Source organism: Camelina sativa, chromosome 14 (genome assembly GCF_030686135.1).
Source record: "Camelina sativa cultivar CO46 ecotype springtype chromosome 14, ASM3068613v1".
NCBI lineage: Eukaryota > Viridiplantae > Streptophyta > Magnoliopsida > Brassicales > Brassicaceae > Camelina > Camelina sativa.
In genome coordinates this window covers 5630954-5650754 of record NC_141893.1, presented here as the reverse complement: position 1 = coordinate 5650754, position 19801 = coordinate 5630954, and the positions used below count along the sequence as shown (strand labels likewise).

The window sequence follows — 19801 nt, the reverse complement described above, 5'->3', positions numbered from 1 at the left end:
ATTTTTCACAACACTTAAATAATACTTTTTTTTTCCTTTTGTCCAATTTTCATCTCCTATAAAATACATCACTGAATATTCATTCATTAGTACGAATATTTTGGTAACTGAGACCAACCAACATATTAAAAGAAAAGAAAAAAACACAGTACCATTTGGTAATTTATTATTTTGTTGCTGTTTCAAATAGTAATTTTTTGATGCATAGATAATCTATCCTCTTAACTAGGATTGGTCCAAAGATAACAACACCAATTATGTTGACTCAGAGCATTAATAGTAATTTAATAATAATTTTAATTTTTTTTTTAATTTCATATGATTTTTAAACGAGTCAGAGAGATGCTCCCTCTTCTCTCTTCTACTTTGCACTCTCTGCAAAACACTCTGCACAAACACAAAAATATTTACTGACCACAGCCTTAAATTGGATCTGTGAGCCCCCTCCCCCCTCCCTCTCTGACAACCTCCGTTATACCTCTCTCTCTCTTCGTCGTCTTCACCTTCTTCATTGCTCTCTCTCTCTCTCTTTTCTCGTTGGAAACTCTTTAGATTGATTCATCGATCCGCATCACCGGATCTCGATTCTTCAACTGTAGAGCTCGATCTCTGATTTTTTTGTTTTTTTTTTTTTGGTTGAGATCAATGTTGTTTTTGATTTGATTATTGTGAGACTATGAATCCTCTTTGCTGCATTGCTCCGGTTTCGATTGATGACCGGACTAACCCTGTGGTTGCCAAATCATCCGCGAATCATCATCAGTCGTCTCAGTTAGGGTTTGAATCGACGAAATCGGGTACAAACCATGCTTCTAAGCCGTCGTTTTCGACTCAGGCTTCTTGGATCAGCCAAGATCAGCTTGAGAGACTCTCTTCTGAAACAGCAGACGACGAGGCCAAAGATGCTTCTTCTTCTACTTCTAAAGGAGGTTTCTTTTTTGGGAATGGCGTCGGTGTTGGAGCTGGAGTCGCTGGGATTATGTATAAGTGGGTTAACTATGGGAAAGGGTGGAGAGCTAGATGGTTTGAGTTAGAGGATGGTGTTTTGTCTTATTATAAGATCCATGGACCTGATAAGATTGTCATGAATCCTTCTAGAGAGAAAGGTGTTAGGGTGATCGGTGAGGAATCTGTTAGGTACATTAGGAAAGCTAGCTGTGGCAGTGGCAGTAGCAACAAGCTTGGATCTTCTTCTTCTGCTGCTGCTTCAAGGCCTTGTAAACCATTTGGAGAAGTACATTTGAAGGTCTTATATAACCCCACCATACCTTTCTTCAGTTTTTATTACTCTGCATTATCTTAAACTGGCAGTTGAGTTTTGTAGTGCTTTTTTTTTTGTAGGTTTCTTCAATTCGTGCAAGCAAGTCTGATGATAAAAGGCTTGCTATATTTACTGGTACTAAGACTCTTCATTTACGATGTGTATCGAGAGATAATAGAGCAGCTTGGGTAGAAGCTTTACAGGTTGCCAAGGATCTTTTTCCTAGAGTTCCCAGTGGTGACATCCTACCTTCGGAAGATGCGGTTGTTTCTACCGAGAAGTTGCGTGAAAAGTTACTGCAGGAAGGTATTGGTGAGGCAATAGTAAAAGATTGTGAAGCCATTATGCTTTCAGAAGTTTCTGTGTTGCAGAACCGGTTGAAGGTTCTCTCACATAAACACATTATACTACTGGATACACTCAGACAGTTAGAGGTATGTTTTCGTTCTTCCCTATGCACACATTTTTACATGGACCTATTTATCTCGAACTTGTACAATTCTTTGGATGAGAGTCTGGTTTAATTTAATCATATCACTGCAATTTCACATTGTGATCATATTACACTACCAGCCTCTTGTTTGTCGTCTGCTTCACTTGGTATATAGATTTTCAGCTTCAGGTAAAATAATTGATTTCGTTTTTTTTTTATAATCATTTTGCAGACTGAGAAAATAGAGCTAGAAACTACGGTTGTTGATGAAACAAAAGAGCATGACTCTTGCTGTGGACAGGGAAGACGATATAGTGGTTAGTTACATTATATCATTTGTGCAACTGAATGTTTTAATTTATATATTGAACGATCAGAATTCTCAGTGATGTTAAGTTCTTCCTTGACTCAGTTGAGACAGATTTTAAGTTCTAACATAATTGTTGTCCAACAGATTTCTATTCAGTCATGTCAGAGGTATCTGCTAGTGATTCTGAGGCAGACAATGAAAGTCAGGATGGAGCAGATGTTGAATCTGATGAAGATGATGTACCTTTCTTTGATACAAATGATATCCTATCAGCCGACGCACTGAGAAGTGCTTCTTATCGTAGCAGAGAAGCTGAAGGAAATGGATCTATCTACGATAAAGACCCCTTCTTTTCTGATCGCTTGCAAGTTCCAGTTAGGATTCCTCAGTATCCATATGTCAGAAGAAGGGATAACTTACCGGAGCCAAAAGAGAAGGAAAAGCCAGTTGGATTATGGTCAATCATCAAAGAGAACATTGGCAAAGACTTGTCTGGAGTTTGTCTACCCGTATATTTTAATGAACCACTCTCTTCTCTGCAAAAGTGCTTCGAGGATTTGGAGTACTCATACTTGATAGACAGAGCACTTGAGTGGGGGAAGCAGGTCAGGTCAATTAGCCTATTTCAAAATGCACATAACACTATATTGCGGGGCTAACAGTCTTTACTTATTTCAGGGTAATGAGTTGATGAGGCTTCTAAACATTGCAGCGTTTGCTGTATCTGGCTATGCATCCACGGAAGGCAGGCAATGCAAACCTTTTAATCCTCTACTTGGTGAGACCTATGAAGCTGATTATCCAGATAAAGGACTTCGTTTCTTCTCTGAGAAGGCAAGTCAACGCATTTGCCTCTTTTTACTACAAGAGTTGTATTGGGATATCATGCATGAAATGTAAAAATAACGTTACATTAGATTATCTTTCTAATCTATTGAACATATATAATTCTCTTGTTCAGGTGAGTCATCATCCTATGATTGTCGCTTGCCATTGTGAGGGACAAGGTTGGAATTTCTGGGGAGACTCAAATATCAAAGGAAAATTTTGGGGGCGGTCAATCCAGCTTGACCCAGTGGGTGTCTTGACATTAAGATTTGATGATGGTGAGATATATCAATGGAGCAAGGTTACGACTTCCATATACAACATCATCCTTGGTAAACTTTACTGCGATCATTATGGAACCATGCGGATCAAAGGCGGTGGCAATTATTCCTGCCGGTTGAAGTTCAAGGAGCAGTCAGTCATAGATCGAAACCCTCGTCAGGTAGTAGAATAGAATGGTTTTTTATTTTCTCTTTCTGCCGTATGAAACCGGCCTTTAATGGAATTTAGTAATGCAGGTTCATGGGTTTGTGCAAGACAACAGAACTGGGGAGAAAGTAGCTATACTGATAGGCAAATGGGATGAAGCAATGTACTATGTATTGGGAGATCCGACAACAAAACCAAAGGGATATGACCCAATGACAGAAGCAGTGTTACTGTGGGAAAGAGACAAATCTCCAACAAAAACAAGATACAATCTCTCCCCTTTTGCAATCTCTCTCAATGAGATAACTCCTGGGATGATAGACAAGTTGCCTCCAACAGATTCAAGACTGAGACCAGACCAAAGACACTTAGAAAACGGTGAATATGAGTCAGCAAATGCCGAGAAACTGAGACTTGAACAGTTACAGAGACAGGTACAAAATTTATAGGAAAATTTGTTAATCTTGAATACATTACATAATTGTGCATGAGCATGGTAAGTAGCATAGGACTGAATGTAGAAGAGTGTACCGTTTGTGTGTTGCAGGCAAGGAGGCTGCAGGAGAAAGGATGGAAGCCAAGATGGTTTGAAAAGGATGAAGAAGGGAATTATCGGTATCTAGGAGGTTACTGGGAAGCAAGAGAGAAGAAAGAATGGGATAGAATCACTGACATTTTCAAGAAGCAGCAACAGCGCAACACGCTGTCATCTTCATCTACCTTTCTTTAATCATCATTCCTCCCATGTCTTTTATTTTATTTTTGTTTTGATAATTTAATACATATGAAAGATCTTCACCATTCCCTCATTGTGCTTCTGTGAAAATTTGGCCGGAACCTTTGTTGGTGTGTGTCTGTAGATGTGAAAGAGACTTTTTATTGGAAATGAATGAATTTTTCCTTCAGAATTCCGATTTTCATGTTTGGAAAACGGATAATTTGAATAACAGTGGTAAAAACCAAGAAGTAACCAATCAAGTCATGGTAAAAAAGGAACAAAAATAGGAATGTATGAAACAGTTACTTCCACTGTATATAAAGCGTACGGTGACAGGAGACGACAGCGGTTTATGGCGAGACCTTAAGATCAAAACTGCAGACATAGGACATAACATAATTTATGCAACAACAAAAAGAACCAAACAAAACTGTGATCAGTATTGAGACAGAAGAATCAAGAGTTTTGGTACATTTGATCACTTCCAAGCTTTCCTTCCTCTAAACTGGCTTCCACTGAGGCTATTCTTCATCTTCTTGGTTCGCTTTGATTTCCCAGCCTTTGATCTTATTGCAGCAAGAGGCATATTCTTCCTGTGTTCCTTCTGTTTATTGCTTGATCCTCCAGTCTTCTTCTGTTTGATGGCAGCCCTGGCTTGGTATTTCCCTCGGTCCTCCCTTCCAGCTTTAACTAGTTCCAGTCTTTGCTCTTTTGTTAGCTTATGCCTTATGTGAGCCTGTTGAAAGAGTTAAAAATCAGTTAGCATCAAATATCTCACCCGAGTATGCCAAACATTTTTTGTGACTAAAATGGAGCCTCTTATCAGCAACAACTTACTTCAAGCTTGGCTGGATCAACTCGCTTCTTACTTAGCTGATCCGAGTCCGGAACCTTGAATCCTTTTCGAGCCAATGCAATTTTTGCTTCCTTCTTTGCCTGTATGCGACATACAACATCAGTAACAACATTTGGTATGTACCAGAATGTAGAACATACAAAAAGAGAACATACAAAAAGGGAAAGGGTTCTAATATCTTTGAGCATATATACCTGAAGTTCTTTGATTTTTCGGAAGTCTTCATTCGAAAGTATGCCATCACTTTCATCAAAAGATGGTTTCTCGTTCTTTGCTTCTGCGAATCTCTTGAGTGCTCGTAGGCTTGTATCAGCAGAAAGAAGATTCGCATCAAAATCAACAATCTTCCTCTTCGTCCCCTTTGCTTTCTCTTCGTTTCCACTATCTTCTCCAGAAGAATCAGAAGCGTCTCCATCGTCGTCTTCACTTTCCATCTCCTCATTTTCCGAATCAGTCTCAGCTCCATCACTATCATTCATCTCTTCGTCTTCATCACCTCCTATTGAGGTATCAATATCACTATCATCTTCTTCAGCTTCGTCCTCGCTTCCACAATCTTCAGGTATCAGCTCCTGCTCAACATCATCGCCGCTTAGCAACTCCGTGTCACCATCATCATCTTGATCATCGTCAGAGCCACTCTCATGATCACTTTCTTGCAATAATTCAACATTGGGAACATTGCTGAAGACATTAGCCTCTCCATATTGTTTAGGTTTGACAACAGTAGCTCCAGGACGGCCACGATCTTTTTTAACCAGAAGCGAAGGATTGATCTGAAATTACAGAACGCAATTCTCAATTAACCGGATACACCTATAATTTTGTTCAAACCAGCAAATTAAATGCTTGTGCTACCTCTCTGAACAATGCTATGAGGGAACGAGCTGCTGCTGAGATGGCTTTTTCATGGGACTTTTTATACAGAGCAAGATCTTGCAGCAATTCTTCCGTCATCAACTGAAGATCAAGAGGAAAACAAAGAAAAGCAAAAACACAGTTCAGACTTCAGACGAAACAGGTTTGATGCTTGATAACTACATTTATATTGGACCAAGAAACAGAGCCAAGAACTAGTTACATCGTGAATCCTCAGGCACATTTCTCGTACCACATTGAGTCCAACAGCAATAGCCTGGTTAAAAAAAGTGAAACAATGAATTGGAAAGGAAAAATTTCAATGATAAAGTAAGATTTCTAGTTATATTCCTTGATGTGAGAAAGCTTGAAATCGCACCTCAGGACGTGAACGATCGTGTACAAACTGATTCACTATTTGCTTGAACAGTGGCTCCACGGCATTAGAAGGAACCTGCTCGAAATAATATAATTAGAAGAAGGATTGAAGAATGAGAAAAATAATCATGTGTTTAACGTGGAAATGTTTCTATACCCCATCGTGGCAAGACTGAACTGCTGCTGCAAGTATTTGTGTAATGTCCTTTACATGCGGCTGCATTTAGAAAACTGATATTGATCAAATTTGAGTTAGCAGAAGAAATTATGAAGAGGGTAAGGAAGCAGATCATACCATAGCATAGTTCTGAAGAAAAGAATAGAAACTTAGTAAATGCAACTTGTGAAGACCAATTGTGCGAGCAATAACTTTAATCATCATCAACCTGGTCTGCAAATTATTCAATAGGGGAAAAATAATCTAATGAGATTATCAGAGAACGGGAAACCTAATCAAAAGTTGGTTAGCTCATATATGTTTCTATTAGAATAGATGAAGCGGTTTAAAATATAAGATTTTCATTTTTGATAATGAAAACAGTGAGAATTACCTCAGCACGTTCACCAGTGCCCTTTATGGTCTGAAGACGGGAAAACAATTTCTCCGCGAATTTCTGTAAAAGAAGTAAACATTCAATCATAGCTACTTCCATACCATTGTGATTGCACTACAAAAAGCTAAGAAGTGAACCTGAGCATCGTTTAAATGATTAAGAGGTGAAAATGCTGAAGTGGTGTTCTCAGACGACGAACGCTGCTTTCTTTTTATACTTTTCACTGCACGCTGCAGTTTTGCTTGCTTTTTCTTCTTGCTAGAGGATGTACCTTTGTTGTTTGCCTTGCATTCAAACGGGAAAAATATTAGATAAACTAACCCAAAACAGTTTCCCTAAATACTAAAGCTCCATGATATCATATAAACATCACCTAATTTCATTTAGTTTGAAAACTGAGATGATATAGACAACAATAAAGGTGGAAACTTTCATCAACAACTAGTAAGCGTCTTCTTTCATATTCTCCGATAAAAATATCCATGAGTATGAAATGTTGTTTTACCTTGTAAACAGCCTGTCGATTAATCACAACTTGAGATATTTTCTTTGTCTCTTCGTCATCATCGCTTTCAGCATCACTATCGTCATCATCGTCAATGTTCTCATAGTCGAGAAGAAATCTAAGGGCGGAAATCATTATCCTGAAAAATACAAAAAGAAGTTAGTAACTCCACCACTAACGAAAAAACCATATCAACATGCTCCAGAGTTAGGACAAAAGGGATATACCTAGGTGAAGTATGAAAGCAGGCTTCACAGATTGCAATTGCAACTCTTTCATTTCTATCACCAAGCCAGATCTTTTTCTTGTGTAACGCACAAAGAGTAGCAAGTGCTCTCTTAGCCTTTGCTTCATCTTCTAGCTACAAACGAAAACACACCAAGCTTAACTATCATCTAGTAAATACCGCACTATAAGTCATTACGCAATGCCATGAAACAGAGAGAATGAGAAACTATTTACCTCAAGCATAGAGATTACAATCTTCTGAAGTGATTTGTGCTTGGGATCAGTGGCACTCATTTTACGAATGGTTTGAACAATATGAGAAAAAGCAAGAGTCCGAAGGTTTTTGTCACCAAGAGTCTGAATATCCAGAAATAAAGCCAGCAAATCCTCGATGACAAGACTCTAATCACCCCACAGAGAAGAAACCATTCAAAAGTTTTAAACTTTAAGCAAAACCCAAAAATGAAACTCAATCACAACAAACTCAGAAATGACACTTCTCTCCAATCAAATTACACATTAAAAAGCACAAACCTTTCGATTCATTAGAAGAATCAGAGCTTGTGCAACATGGTTCCGAAGTCCCGAGGGCATTGCCAAGCACGAAGTACGGAGCAAATCAGTCAACTGAGCTGGAAACGCCGCGAGTTGCTTCGGGTAAAAGGGAGTAACGTGAGCTAGAAACATGGCACGGTCGCCGAGTTCTTTGGCAACAGAAGGGTCAGAGCCAATGCCAACAACAGAGGAGAAACTGAGAGCTCCTTGTTGCTTGAAGAGATCGACGGAGGTTAAGAACTGTTTGTAAATCAACTGGAGCTCCGTTTCGTAACCTTCTGGGTCACGTTTGATTTTACCTTGAAGGATAAGAAGGCTGACATTCTCGGAGCTCCGGCCAGATGCCTTTAAGGATTCCGGCGTTAAACCTAGAGATCCGACCATTGTCGGAGGTTTTGGGAGAGAGAATGAAACCCTAAAAAAAAAATTGAGACTTTTGATTTTATACTTTAGGTTTAGATTTTTATTGAACCAGGCCGGTTCAGGTTTTGATACTCTTTGGTTCTGTGCGGTTATTGACCAAGTTTTGAATTTGAGATGCAGCACAGAATTTAGTCAATTTACAAAAAAAGTCAACGGATTTGTTTTTTAAGGCTTCATGTGGGAGTGAAGTAGAGTCTTGCTCACTGTGGTCAGGTTATGTAAATCGATAATAAATTGTGTTTGCAGAGTGCTACAAGTTTTGGTTATACATAACGTATCAAACCTACAAAATCATGAAAACTTAAAAGATAACAAGAATTTGTCACTAATACTCACTACAAGAGATATGTATTTTTACGGTCTTGATGTTTGTCACTTGAATCTATAGGTCTTTCACTTGTAAGAGTGGTAAATGTTGATATCTGACACTTGCTCTAGTCTTTTTGACTGTGTTGAATCAGTGGGATGTTATTTCACAACTAGGGATTCTAATAAGAGGCAGACAAGTGAATATATATATATAGGACTCTTTATTACTCTTTTAACATATCTAAAACTAAACATCTCTTGTTCTCTGTTTTTGGACCTCTGCTTACTGTCAAACTTCTATAATCCTCTTTCAGAATTATTCGTTGTAATTATTTCTTTTGTTTGCTAATTCTAAAGAGTTTCATTGTATCTTCAGTATAATACTGAATAGCCAAAAAGATAATACACACTTATGTCAGACATACTCACGTAAGACATGACAGGCACATTTGCATTTTTTCTGGAATCATTCATTCTTTCACGTTTTTTTCTCAATAAACACACAATTTGCAATAGCCTAACTACGTTCCGTTTCCGTCTCAAACAAGAAACCTTCATCTTCTTCAAATACACCAATTATACACGAAGACAGCAAATGTAATTCCAAAATCAAAACATGTTATGTATCACAAATCTTTCCTCAAATACTCTTGAAACAATGACATCACCACAAACAACAAAACAGAGAGTTCACTGAGAGAAAAATTACAATGTCTATAACAGAGCGACTTTATAATCATCTTTCTCTCTTCGATCTATTTCTTGCCTTGTTAGGGCTCTTTATTTTCTGCTGCTTGCGTGAGAAGTTAACCAACAAGCGTGGACCAATGCTATGGCCAGTGCTCGGAATTACTTTAGAGTTTTTCTTTCATATGAATGATGTCTACGGTTGGGTCACAAAAAGTTTGACAAACTGCCGAGGTACGTTTCTTTACCGAGGAATTTGGTTTGATGGGTCTTACGGAGCTGTGACTTGTATCCCTGCAAATGTCGAGTACATGCTCAAAACTAACTTCAAGAACTTCCCCAAAGGTGCCTTCTTTAAAGACCGGTTCAGTGATCTGCTCGAGGATGGTATTTTCAATGCTGACGATGAATCTTGGAAAGAGCAACGACGGATCATCATAACCGAGATGCATTCAACCCGGTTTGTGGAGTATTCCTTTCAAACAACACAACATTTAGTAAGGAAGAAGCTGTTAAAGGTGATGGAGAGTTTCGCAAAGTCACAAGAAGCTTTCGATCTCCAAGATGTGTTCCTACGCTTGACGTTTGACATCATCTGCATAGCGGGTCTAGGTGATGACCCCGAAACTCTAGCTCCTGATCTCCCTCAAGTCCCATTCGCTAAAGCGTTTGAAGAAGCAACAGAGTCTACTCTGTTTAGATTAATGATCCCTCCATTTATATGGAAACCCATGAGGTTCCTCGACATCGGGTATGAGAAAAGTCTAAGGAAAGCTGTTGGGGTCGTGCATGGGTTCGTCGACAAGATGATCGTGGATCGTATCTGCGAGCTCAAGGAGGAAGAAACGTTAGATAGTAGATTTGATGTTCTCTCAAGGATCATTCAGACAGAGAGTCATAGAAAGGGAAACAAGATTGATCCTTCCACCATCAGATTTTTCAGACAATTTTGTACAAGTTTTATTTTAGCTGGACGAGATACAAGTTCTGTTGCACTTTCATGGTTCTGCTGGGTGATACAGAAACATCCAGACGTTGAAAACAAAATCATCAGTGAGATCAGAGATATATTGAGACAGCGAGGGGATTCTCCAAATAGCAAAACTGAGAGCCTCTTCACGGTCAGAGAACTAAACAACATGGTATATCTACAAGCAGCACTTTCAGAAACACTGAGACTTTACCCTCCAATTCCAATGGAAATGAAACAAGCCATTGAAGATGATGTGTTACCTGATGGGACGTTCGTAAGAAAAGGTTCAAGGGTTTACTTCTCAATCTATGCCATGGGAAGGATGGAATCAATTTGGGGAAAAGATTGTGAAAGTTTCAGACCAGAGAGATGGATCCAAGCAGGGAAGTTTGTCAGTGGCGACCAGTTCAAATATGTTGTGTTCAACGCAGGGCCAAGGCTTTGTATAGGGAAAACATTTGCCTACCTGCAGATGAAGATGATAGCTGCTTCAGTTTTGTTGAGGTATTCAATCAAGGTTTCTCAAGATCACGCCATTGTTCCTAGAGTCACGACTAACTTGTACATGAAGTACGGCCTCAAAGTGACAATCACACCAAGGTCGCTGGAAGAAACGAGACTTGAGTCATGTTCCATGTAGAAGAGTTGTAAACTAAAATACCTTACAGGAACTCAATTCTATTGCTTAAAACCACAGTTTAATATTTTTTGACATTTTACAAATCTCAATGAAAAAGTATATACCAGTTTTGGAGTTAACTACTAATCATCTCAATACATTGTACAATGTGTGTTGCATGTTCTGTCAAATAACTCATTTGATATATTTCAAGACTGAAGAAATGTATTCATCCATGGAGTAACATGAAAGATTGCTTTACATCAGCTTCTTGTGCTCAGGCTTAAACCACTGGCTTCCAAGGTCTTACGTGACGTCTCATTCCTATAAGAACAGCTCTAAATGATTATCAAAAGGTATCATTCCAACCTAATGGACAGATTCAATTCAACAAGCTCTAACTCAACAAACCAAAATATTGGGCCTCTTTATATTAATTTCTGTCTTGTTACGGTCCATTTCCAGTTATGAACATCCAAAATAATGAAATATACTACTGTACATACAAAATGGAACTTCTTGATCACAACGATGATGATGCTAATTGCTAAACCAAGCATTATTAACATAGGAAGTGAGAACTCAGTGTATATACAATCTCACCAACATATTCCATACAAATCCAAACTGCCAAAAAAAAAACAGAACTTGGATTTAGATATTTGAGGCCCATGCCCATTTTGTAGTATAAGAGCAATAAGTCCCAATTTCCAGAGTTTGATACAATTTATAAGGTGGTGTCACCAAAGACATGAACGCAAGTTTTGCATTTTTGATAGCATTCTTTGCGCGCATTTTGCCAAACATACAATTTGCGTTAGTACGAACATTAACATTTCGTGTCCCACAAGAAACTTCATCTTTTATTAAAATTGACTAAATTCCTCAGAGCTAAACTGTCTCTCCCTGAAGATTGCAACAAAAAGTGGAGTTCTTAAGCCAAAACAGAAAACGCATGATAATAAATATTTATTCAAATACTATTTGACTCTTCAGGTTACTTATTACACTTTCACATCAAACAATAACTTTCCATCTGACCCCAAGTACAAAAACAGAGATATTTCACTGAGATTAACTATCAATGTCTCAAACGTCTTCCATGTCTTTAACAGAGAGGGTTTATAATCATCTTTGTCTTTCCGATGCTTCTCTCGCGTTGTTGGGACTCTTTGTTTTCTGTTGCCTCCGTGAGAAGATAACCAAAAAGGAGGGGCCAACGATATGGCCAGTGTTTGGAATCACTCCAGAGTTCTTCTTTCACAGGAATGAAGTCTATAGTTGGGTCACAAGGTGTTTAACAAAATGCCAAGGTACATTTCTCTATAACGGAATGTGGCTTAGTGGCTCTTCTGGAGCTGTGACTTGTGTCCCTGCGAATGTCGAGTACATGCTCAAGACTAATTTCAAGAACTTCCCCAAAGGCACCTTCTTTAAAGACCGGTTCACTGATCTGCTCGAGGATGGTATCTTTAATGCTGATGCTGAGTCTTGGAAGGAGCAACGACGGATCATCATAACCGAAATGCATTCAACCCGGTTCGTGGAGCATTCCTTTAAGACAACACAAGACTTGGTAAGGGAGAAGCTGTTGAAGGTGATGGAGAGTTTCGCAAAGTCACAAGAGGCTTTCGACCTCCAAGATGTGCTCTTGCGCTTGACATTTGACAACATCTGCATCGCGGGTCTAGGTGATGACCCTGGAACTCTGGATTCTGATCTTCCCCTTGTTCCATTCGCTCAAGCTTTTGAAGAAGCAACGGAATCTACACTGTTTAGATTCATGATTCCTCCTTTTATATGGAAGTCCCTGAGGTTCCTCGACATCGGGTATGAGAAAAGTCTCAGGAAAGCTGTTGAGGTTGTTCATGAGTTTGTAGACAAGATAGTTGTGGATCGTATCTGCAAGCTCAAGGAGGAAAAAACGTTAGGTAACAGATCCGATGTCCTCTCAAGGATTATTGAGGTAGAAAGTCACAAGAAGACTGATGAAAAAGATCCTTCCACTATCAAATTCTTTAGACAGTTCTGCACAAGTTTCATCTTAGCAGGAAGAGACACGAGTTCAGTTGCACTTACATGGTTCTTCTGGGTGATACAGAAACACCCAGAAGTTGAAAACAAAATCATCCGTGAGATCAGAGAAATATTGAAAAAACGAGGGGATCATCAAGAAACAAGCAAAAACGAGAGTCTCTTCACGGTCAAAGAACTAAACGACATGGTATATCTACAAGCAGCACTTTCAGAGACCATGAGACTTTACCCTCCAATACCAATGGAAATGAAACAAGCCACTGAAGACGATGTTTTCCCGGATGGGACTTTCATACGTAAAGGTTCACGGGTTTACTTTGCAACTTACGCCATGGGAAGGACAGAATCCATTTGGGGAAAAGACTGTGAATCATTCAAACCAGAGAGATGGATCCAAGTAGGGAACTTTGTGAGCGATGACCAATTCAAATACGTTGTGTTTAACGCTGGACCAAGGCTGTGTTTAGGGAAAACATTTGCTTACCTACAGATGAAGACAGTGGCTGCTTCAGTCTTGTTGAGATACTCAATCAAAGTTGTTAAAGATCATATCGTTGTCCCCAGAGTTACAACCACCTTGTACATGAAGCATGGTCTCAAGGTAACCATCTCGCCAAAGTCCCTGGAATAGAAGAAGATACACATTCAAGAGTCAAGACTAAGGTACTCAAGTCATGTTCCCCTGTAGAAGGGTTTGCAAAAAGATAAAGACTTTTTCATGTTTAGTATCCAAAACCACAATGTAACAATCTTCACATTTTCTACCACCTAAGCCTTAATGGAGTTTAAGATCATTCCATAAACTCATATCTAACACAACAGCACAACACATTGCATTGTCACAGAAAGATGCATTGGTCAAGATCATGTAAGAACAAATCCTAAACTCAGATAATTCAATCCAACTGATTAACAAAAACTTCTAAGGATAGGATTGAGAGAGAGTGTGTACCACAGCGAATGACTCATCAGAGTCTTTTCGACGATTGCTTCCGGTAGCACAACGCTATTCACGAGCCGCGTGTTGACCCATCGATCGATCTGGCTTTTTATCGGCGTTGGATTGAAGTTATGCCACGGCCGCATCGACGGTGGTGGTGATCTGGAAGACGAATTTTTGTTCAATTGTTTTTTACTCCTCATGAGTTTTATTATTTACGGATTTACCCCGTTTCTTTAGTTACGTAATTTACTCCTCAAGTAGTTTTCTATAGATTAACTGAAGATTTATTATTTAGTGAAGATAAAAAAAATCACAGAATCAGATACATAAAAAAATTATTTGTTTTTTTGTATTGCTTCTTTCTTTCTTTGTTTTCTTATCATTTTAAATTTTAAATTATAAATGTATAATAAACATATGATGACTATACAAAAAAAAAATTATCCGATTCAAAAAATATTAATTTTGATCATTGCACAATAAAATAATCAATCTAAAGAAATCATCTTTATTTTTATCTAGATGTTTGATTATTTCTTATATATTTACTTTATTTATAAAAGTATGCAATGTTTTAATGAAATAAACTATTGTAATACAATTATTAAATTAATTTTCCATAATTCTCTCTTACATCAAAAAAAAATTGTAATACATTTTTATAGTATACTAATCATTATATTTCGTTCTTATGATCCAACATACAATTGTGCTTTATTTTCCACATGTATCCAAACATGTCTCTCTTACTTCAATGAATAAATGGTTCATGATATAGTTGATTCTAATGAATTTTCAGTTTTTTCTCAAAACCAATTTCAGATCAATGGATTTAATGTGTTCGATAATAGGGGAAAACCTGAAAGCACATATTGAGCCTTGTACATCGAAATTATCATGAAGAAAGTGTACAAAATATTATCATAAACACAAAGAACTGAATGCACACTTTGTTAATTTCCAAAACAAACAAAAGTATCATTGACTTGTACCATAAACTTATAGATCTGATCCCAAAAAAGAAAGATATTGTTCAACTGAATTTTTGAATATCATAGTAAATATTCATTTTAATTATTTACAATATATTTGTTTTGCTCGAATGGTCAAAAGTACCAAATAAAACTAGGGACATTTGCACAAATACCCTTTTTACTATATCTTTTTGCAAAAATACTCTTTTTTGTCTATTTTCAATAATACATTTTTTAGTATATAATATAACTAAATTTTAAACCCAAAACTCCAAATACTAAACACTACTCCCTCAAAACTATATCCTAAATATAAAATAGAGAATCCAAACCTAAAAAAAATTCTAGGTTTGTCATCGGACATGTCAAAGGTATGAGCGAGAAACAACTTATGAATTGCGGCAAGACTACATACGACAATTGGAACACTATCGACGACATGGACAAGGAACTGCTCAAGTTGGGGAAGAATGTAAAAATATACATAACCTTCCTATATATGTGTGTGTGTAAAATTTTATATATAATTTATAAATACCTATTTAAAAACATTTCAAAACCTTATAAATATTTGGATCGAGTCTCTAAGTGGTAGTTACTATCTAGAAATATCTTGGGATTATAAAACTTTATAATTTTGCATATTTAAAAATCGATATTTTTGAAAATGAATAGGTGAAAGGGGCATATTTCTAAAAATATTCTCATACTTTATCATTATTAAATTAATTAAATTTAATTAACATAATACCCATACCTAGTCTTACTTAAAACAAATGATAAATCAAGCAATTTTATAATGTAAAAAAAAATTGTAATTTAAAAGTAATATTTGTTCACTAAATTAAATTTCTAATTAGTTATAGTAAGGCAAGTGCTTTACAACATCTCTTTATGCAAACTCGATCCCTCTAATGGCCTTGTGGCTTTAATGATTTTAAACCACTGGCTCATTGGCTCACACGAGCTGTCTTTGCTCAGACACTTGCAAGCATTAGCCACCACGTTATTGTTGGTTGCATCTACGTCAAGGCAAAGAGAAGTATTGTTACTTGCTGTTGAAGATAGGTGCAGCCTAGAGGCTGAGACGTTCTGCCATTTCGAACTGGATGTAGAGCAGCTCGTTCGAGTCATCGTAACCGGGTTATTTGGTCCGTTGCTCTGTAAACACAAAGGCTGGTCTTTGATTCTTAGTGCTTGTTTAGTGTAGCTCCATGGTTCGGAACTGTTGCACGGTCCAAGAGTAAGCATTGCCTTGTCATTGAGAGATTGTACCATGCATAGTCCGGTTAAAGGATGGAAAACCAGATTGTAAGCATCGGTTTGAGGGCCCGGTCCTAGTAAACCAAATCAATTTAATAATTAAACATAAATGTTATATAAAAACTGAACTTTTAACAAGTTTTTGTGGTATATGCATGCACCTTGAAGCGGAGACTGAAGAAGAGATATTTTTTGCAAGAAACTTGAGTTCCGAACACTAATCCAATCCGAATCCAACACACCATAATACTCAATCATCCCAACCACACCTTGTCTTAAGTAATAGCTTCCAGTAAGAGCCCAAAGCGACCAATCGAGGTCATTTTCAGCCGCCCAACCGGTTAAACACCCAATATAGCGATCATCATTAGTGTTTCCTCCTCTTTCATCTATACCAAATTCACTGAGGAACAACGGAAAGCCTTGGTTTAGGAGATAACCGCCACCATTTCCTATCCGGTTTAGGACCCGACCGCACATATCGTTAGGGTTATTGGTCGCCCACGAGTTTCCATCACTGAAAGAATACCAATGGAGCTCGAAGACGAGTTTACCCGTGAATGATAGTTTTACGGGTCGAGACCTAACAAAGGAGAGATCGGAGTCGAAGCTGAGACCGGAAAGAATCACAAGTACATTCTTGTTTGCTGAATGAACTGCTTCTGCTCCTTGTTGCATATACCTTACGTGCATTAAATACAAAATTAAATCAGCTTATAATCAGAATAGTACGTACGCGCATAGACTAAATAATAAAATGTTACCGTACTTGAACCAATCGTTAACGTTTTGTTTAGGCCCTCTAAGTTCATTCCTTAGACTCATGCCAACGACATTAGAGACACCGTCGAATGTCCCCGCCATTTTCTTCAAAGCGGTAACCCATACGGTGGGATCGAAGAACTGGTCACCGAAGAAACCGTTACCGTCATTGTTGGCGCAGCACCACCCTGGTTTGGTTAGGTGGTTGTCCAATATCACCATCACATTATTGTTTCCTAATGTAGTAACTACCATCTGCAGAACAAAAAAAGGAAAAGAAAGATTATATCATCATTGGCATTTGAATTTCACTTCTTTCGTTTACAAGATTGCGGTTTGGGTTAAGATTGCTGGTTTTAGGTTTATGACGTGGATTTATTAACAGTTTCATGACATGTGATCTATCCCTTGAAAATCAGGAACAAAGTCTAATCATATCGACATCGTTCACAAGTGGTACTCTTGTTCATTTGCAAAACAAAAACAATCATGTATGCAATAATTATCGATTATACAGATGCAAAATATATACCACTACGGACAGAACAAGTCCTCGAGAAATAGACTTAGTTTATTTGCGCAGAAAAGGAAAAATGCCAAACAAACGCCACGAGTGTTATGTGTTGTGGAGTTAAACATTAACTTCACATTTACCCACTACCAAACAATTTTTAATTAAGAAATTGATTAATGACATATCTCAAGCATAGACCGTACCGGAATATTATGTTTTTCTCTTTTCAGAAATTTTGTTTTAACTAAAAAAATTTAAATTATAACAAGTCCCAACCAAACCCCAACTGAAAATTGATTATGGATTTTGTACATGTAAAATTTTCCTTCAAGAGTTGACGTGTTCTTTAGCCAGATTGGTTCTTCTACATTTTCAATACGTGTAGTTGTTTGATAAGCAACATCGAAACTTGAAACATTGTTCTTTCTATCAATTCTTTTAAAAATGAATAATTGTTTTGGACTTTAAAAATTAGTTGAACAGATACATTTTTAATGCAAAGATATCTTTCCCTAAAAGTTTTATACATAAGTCCACCTACCACCTATATGCCTTGCTAGTTTAAAACTTTATACGAATAATTATAAATTTTTAAAATCATAATTATTCGCATAAAGATATAATTCACATGCGTAAGGTACATGAAAGACCAATTTTTCGTAATTTCTTGCAGACGATAAATGTTTAGTCTATTGGGTGGAGGATATTGTAGTCATCTCATTTAGTTTCATATGAAAGATGTAAAGTCGAACGATATATCATGGAAATATAACTACTTTAGATATATACTGATCAAATATACTAATATATATTAAACAACTACTATTAAATTTTGTTTATGTGTAATTAGAAAAGTTGTTATATATTCACATGACACATGTAAAGGATGTACTGACGTGCACGTGTATGTCTATGCATATGACTTCTTTTTTTTGAAATATCTATGTCTATACATACGTACGATATATCTTGCAGGTGTTCTAAATATTAAAATAATCTTCCTAAAAATATATATATTCAGAAAACGTCTTTTCAATATTTGCATGAGAGAATTCAATCTCTAGCCCGCTAAATTTCTTGCTGGTCTAATTCAAATGGCAATGTAACTAGAAAAAAAGAAAGACGAAGAATATAAACCTCAAAATGATAATGGCCAAAAGAGAAATCATAAATGAAACGTACTAGTAATATTTAGATTCAAGAAACTAGAGATATTATAAAAAGAGAGTGTACCTTGTAAGCTTCAATGAGGGAGAGATCAATAATGGAGGGGTTGTTAGTTTGGAAGCCAACAATATCATCATAAAGACCAAGGCTTTGAAAAGATTGTCTCACTGTGATATTATTAGCCAATGTCTCATTAGTCATCAAATCCAACGGCCAAGTTAACCTAACACAATTGAAACCCATTTCCACTATCTTCTTGGCCACTGCATCCACGGGTTGTTTGCTCAGCCCTTCCGCTACAACAGGCTGGAGGTGGGATGGCCAGTTCGCACACACGAGCTTTATCCGTTGACCTTTCTCGTCGACGATCCAACGGGAGCTCGTGGAGAGGGGATAAGCCATGTTTGGGACGGTCTGTTGTGCAATGAATGAAAAGAAGAAACAGAAGAATGGGAAAATGTAGAACATGCGTTTTGGCTCTTTTGTAGTCATTTCTTTTATGAAGTTGTTTGTGTGTTGGAGAATCATATTGACAATAGTCTTATTTATAGAGAGATAGAGAGAGGGTTGAGGAGTAAATTAATGTCTCTGTCATAAAATTGTTCTTCCTTTACTATTTATATATCATTAACAATAAGGTATGTTTTTTATTCTCACTTTAATATTAGTTCCCCTCTAACGTATCTGATATTCTCATATATCATAAAAAGCCTTTTTCACGCCTGCAAAAATATATATCTCGACTCGAATTGGCATCCACTTTTTTTTTTTGATCAAATGTGTGTTTTCATTCCATTAGAAGAAAAACGGGAGTACAAACAAAAGATAGAGTTAGACAGCAGCATAAAAGGGGGAACCTAATAGCTTAAAACAACAAGGATACAAAGATAGATAAGGGCAGTCAATAAAACGGGGTTTGAGAGTTATGAACCAGAAGCTAGAAAGCAACTCGGAACCTGTGAGATCAAGAAGTATCGATGCGTCATCAATGAGCAAGTCACTGAAATAAAGGATGACCACTGTCTTGAGTCGAAGACGAAGCGGCGTTGAAATGGCCAAAGCTGGAGAGCTCACCGGAATGAGACAGTCTACACGAAGTAGGGCTTTGATAAAGGGTCGAGCAAAGCTCTGATTATCAGCAACTGGATCGATGGTTGCAGTTTTAAGATAGGGTAGGCGTTGCTTGAAGAGATTGAGGTAACCACAACTCCTTGGAG

The 19801-nt window shown here is 37.4% G+C and overlaps 5 protein-coding genes and 1 pseudogene across 6 annotated transcripts; 3 read left to right on the top strand and 3 right to left on the bottom strand.

Moving 5' to 3' along the window:
* The first annotated feature begins 204 nt into the window (after positions 1–204).
* Positions 205–4169, top strand: ORP1D (OSBP(oxysterol binding protein)-related protein 1D). The gene is made up of 8 exons (XM_010460460.3): positions 205–1246; positions 1342–1695; positions 1927–2011; positions 2149–2609; positions 2683–2838; positions 2966–3274; positions 3351–3695; positions 3809–4169. Exons 1-8 carry the CDS (start codon positions 677–679, stop codon positions 3989–3991), a joined length of 2463 nt encoding a protein of 820 aa, XP_010458762.1. The 5' UTR covers positions 205–676; the 3' UTR covers positions 3992–4169.
* Positions 4170–4269: 100 nt separating this feature from the next.
* Positions 4270–8364, bottom strand: LOC104739971 (ARM repeat superfamily protein). Its single transcript, XM_010460458.3, has 14 exons — positions 7893–8364; positions 7593–7760; positions 7358–7491; positions 7131–7269; positions 6763–6909; positions 6623–6685; positions 6367–6462; positions 6229–6288; positions 6073–6147; positions 5917–5970; positions 5694–5795; positions 5030–5611; positions 4817–4915; positions 4270–4715 (listed from the first exon to the last, which is right to left on the bottom strand). Exons 1-14 carry the CDS (start codon positions 8295–8297, stop codon positions 4458–4460), a joined length of 2382 nt encoding a protein of 793 aa, XP_010458760.2. The 5' UTR covers positions 8298–8364; the 3' UTR covers positions 4270–4457.
* An 874-nt stretch (positions 8365–9238) lies between these two features.
* Positions 9239–11064, top strand: LOC104772067 (cytochrome P450 86B1-like). 2 transcript variants are annotated; one of them, XM_087483419.1, is made up of 2 exons: positions 9239–9566; positions 9678–11064. In XM_087483419.1, exons 1-2 carry the CDS (start codon positions 9356–9358, stop codon positions 10943–10945), a joined length of 1479 nt encoding a protein of 492 aa, XP_087339545.1. In that variant the 5' UTR covers positions 9239–9355; the 3' UTR covers positions 10946–11064. The 2 variants fall into 2 exon arrangements, with proteins under 2 accessions (XP_087339545.1, XP_087339544.1); XM_087483418.1 differs by having other exon boundaries at positions 9245–11064.
* An 824-nt stretch (positions 11065–11888) lies between these two features.
* On the bottom strand, positions 11889–13317 carry LOC147927872 (uncharacterized). The gene is given in 2 exon segments (XM_087483072.1): positions 11889–12826; positions 13004–13317. Coding segments are annotated over 2 exon segments (339 nt in total). The 5' UTR covers positions 13181–13317; the 3' UTR covers positions 11889–12664.
* LOC147927871 (cytochrome P450 86B1 pseudogene) lies at positions 13179–13592 on the top strand (annotated as a pseudogene).
* Positions 13593–15670: 2078 nt separating this feature from the next.
* LOC104739968 (Cellulase (glycosyl hydrolase family 5) protein) lies at positions 15671–19108 on the bottom strand. Its single transcript, XM_010460453.3, has 4 exons — positions 18651–19108; positions 16911–17158; positions 16303–16823; positions 15671–16215 (listed from the first exon to the last, which is right to left on the bottom strand). Exons 1-4 carry the CDS (start codon positions 19074–19076, stop codon positions 15758–15760), a joined length of 1653 nt encoding a protein of 550 aa, XP_010458755.1. The 5' UTR covers positions 19077–19108; the 3' UTR covers positions 15671–15757.
* Positions 19109–19801: the final 693 nt, after the last annotated feature.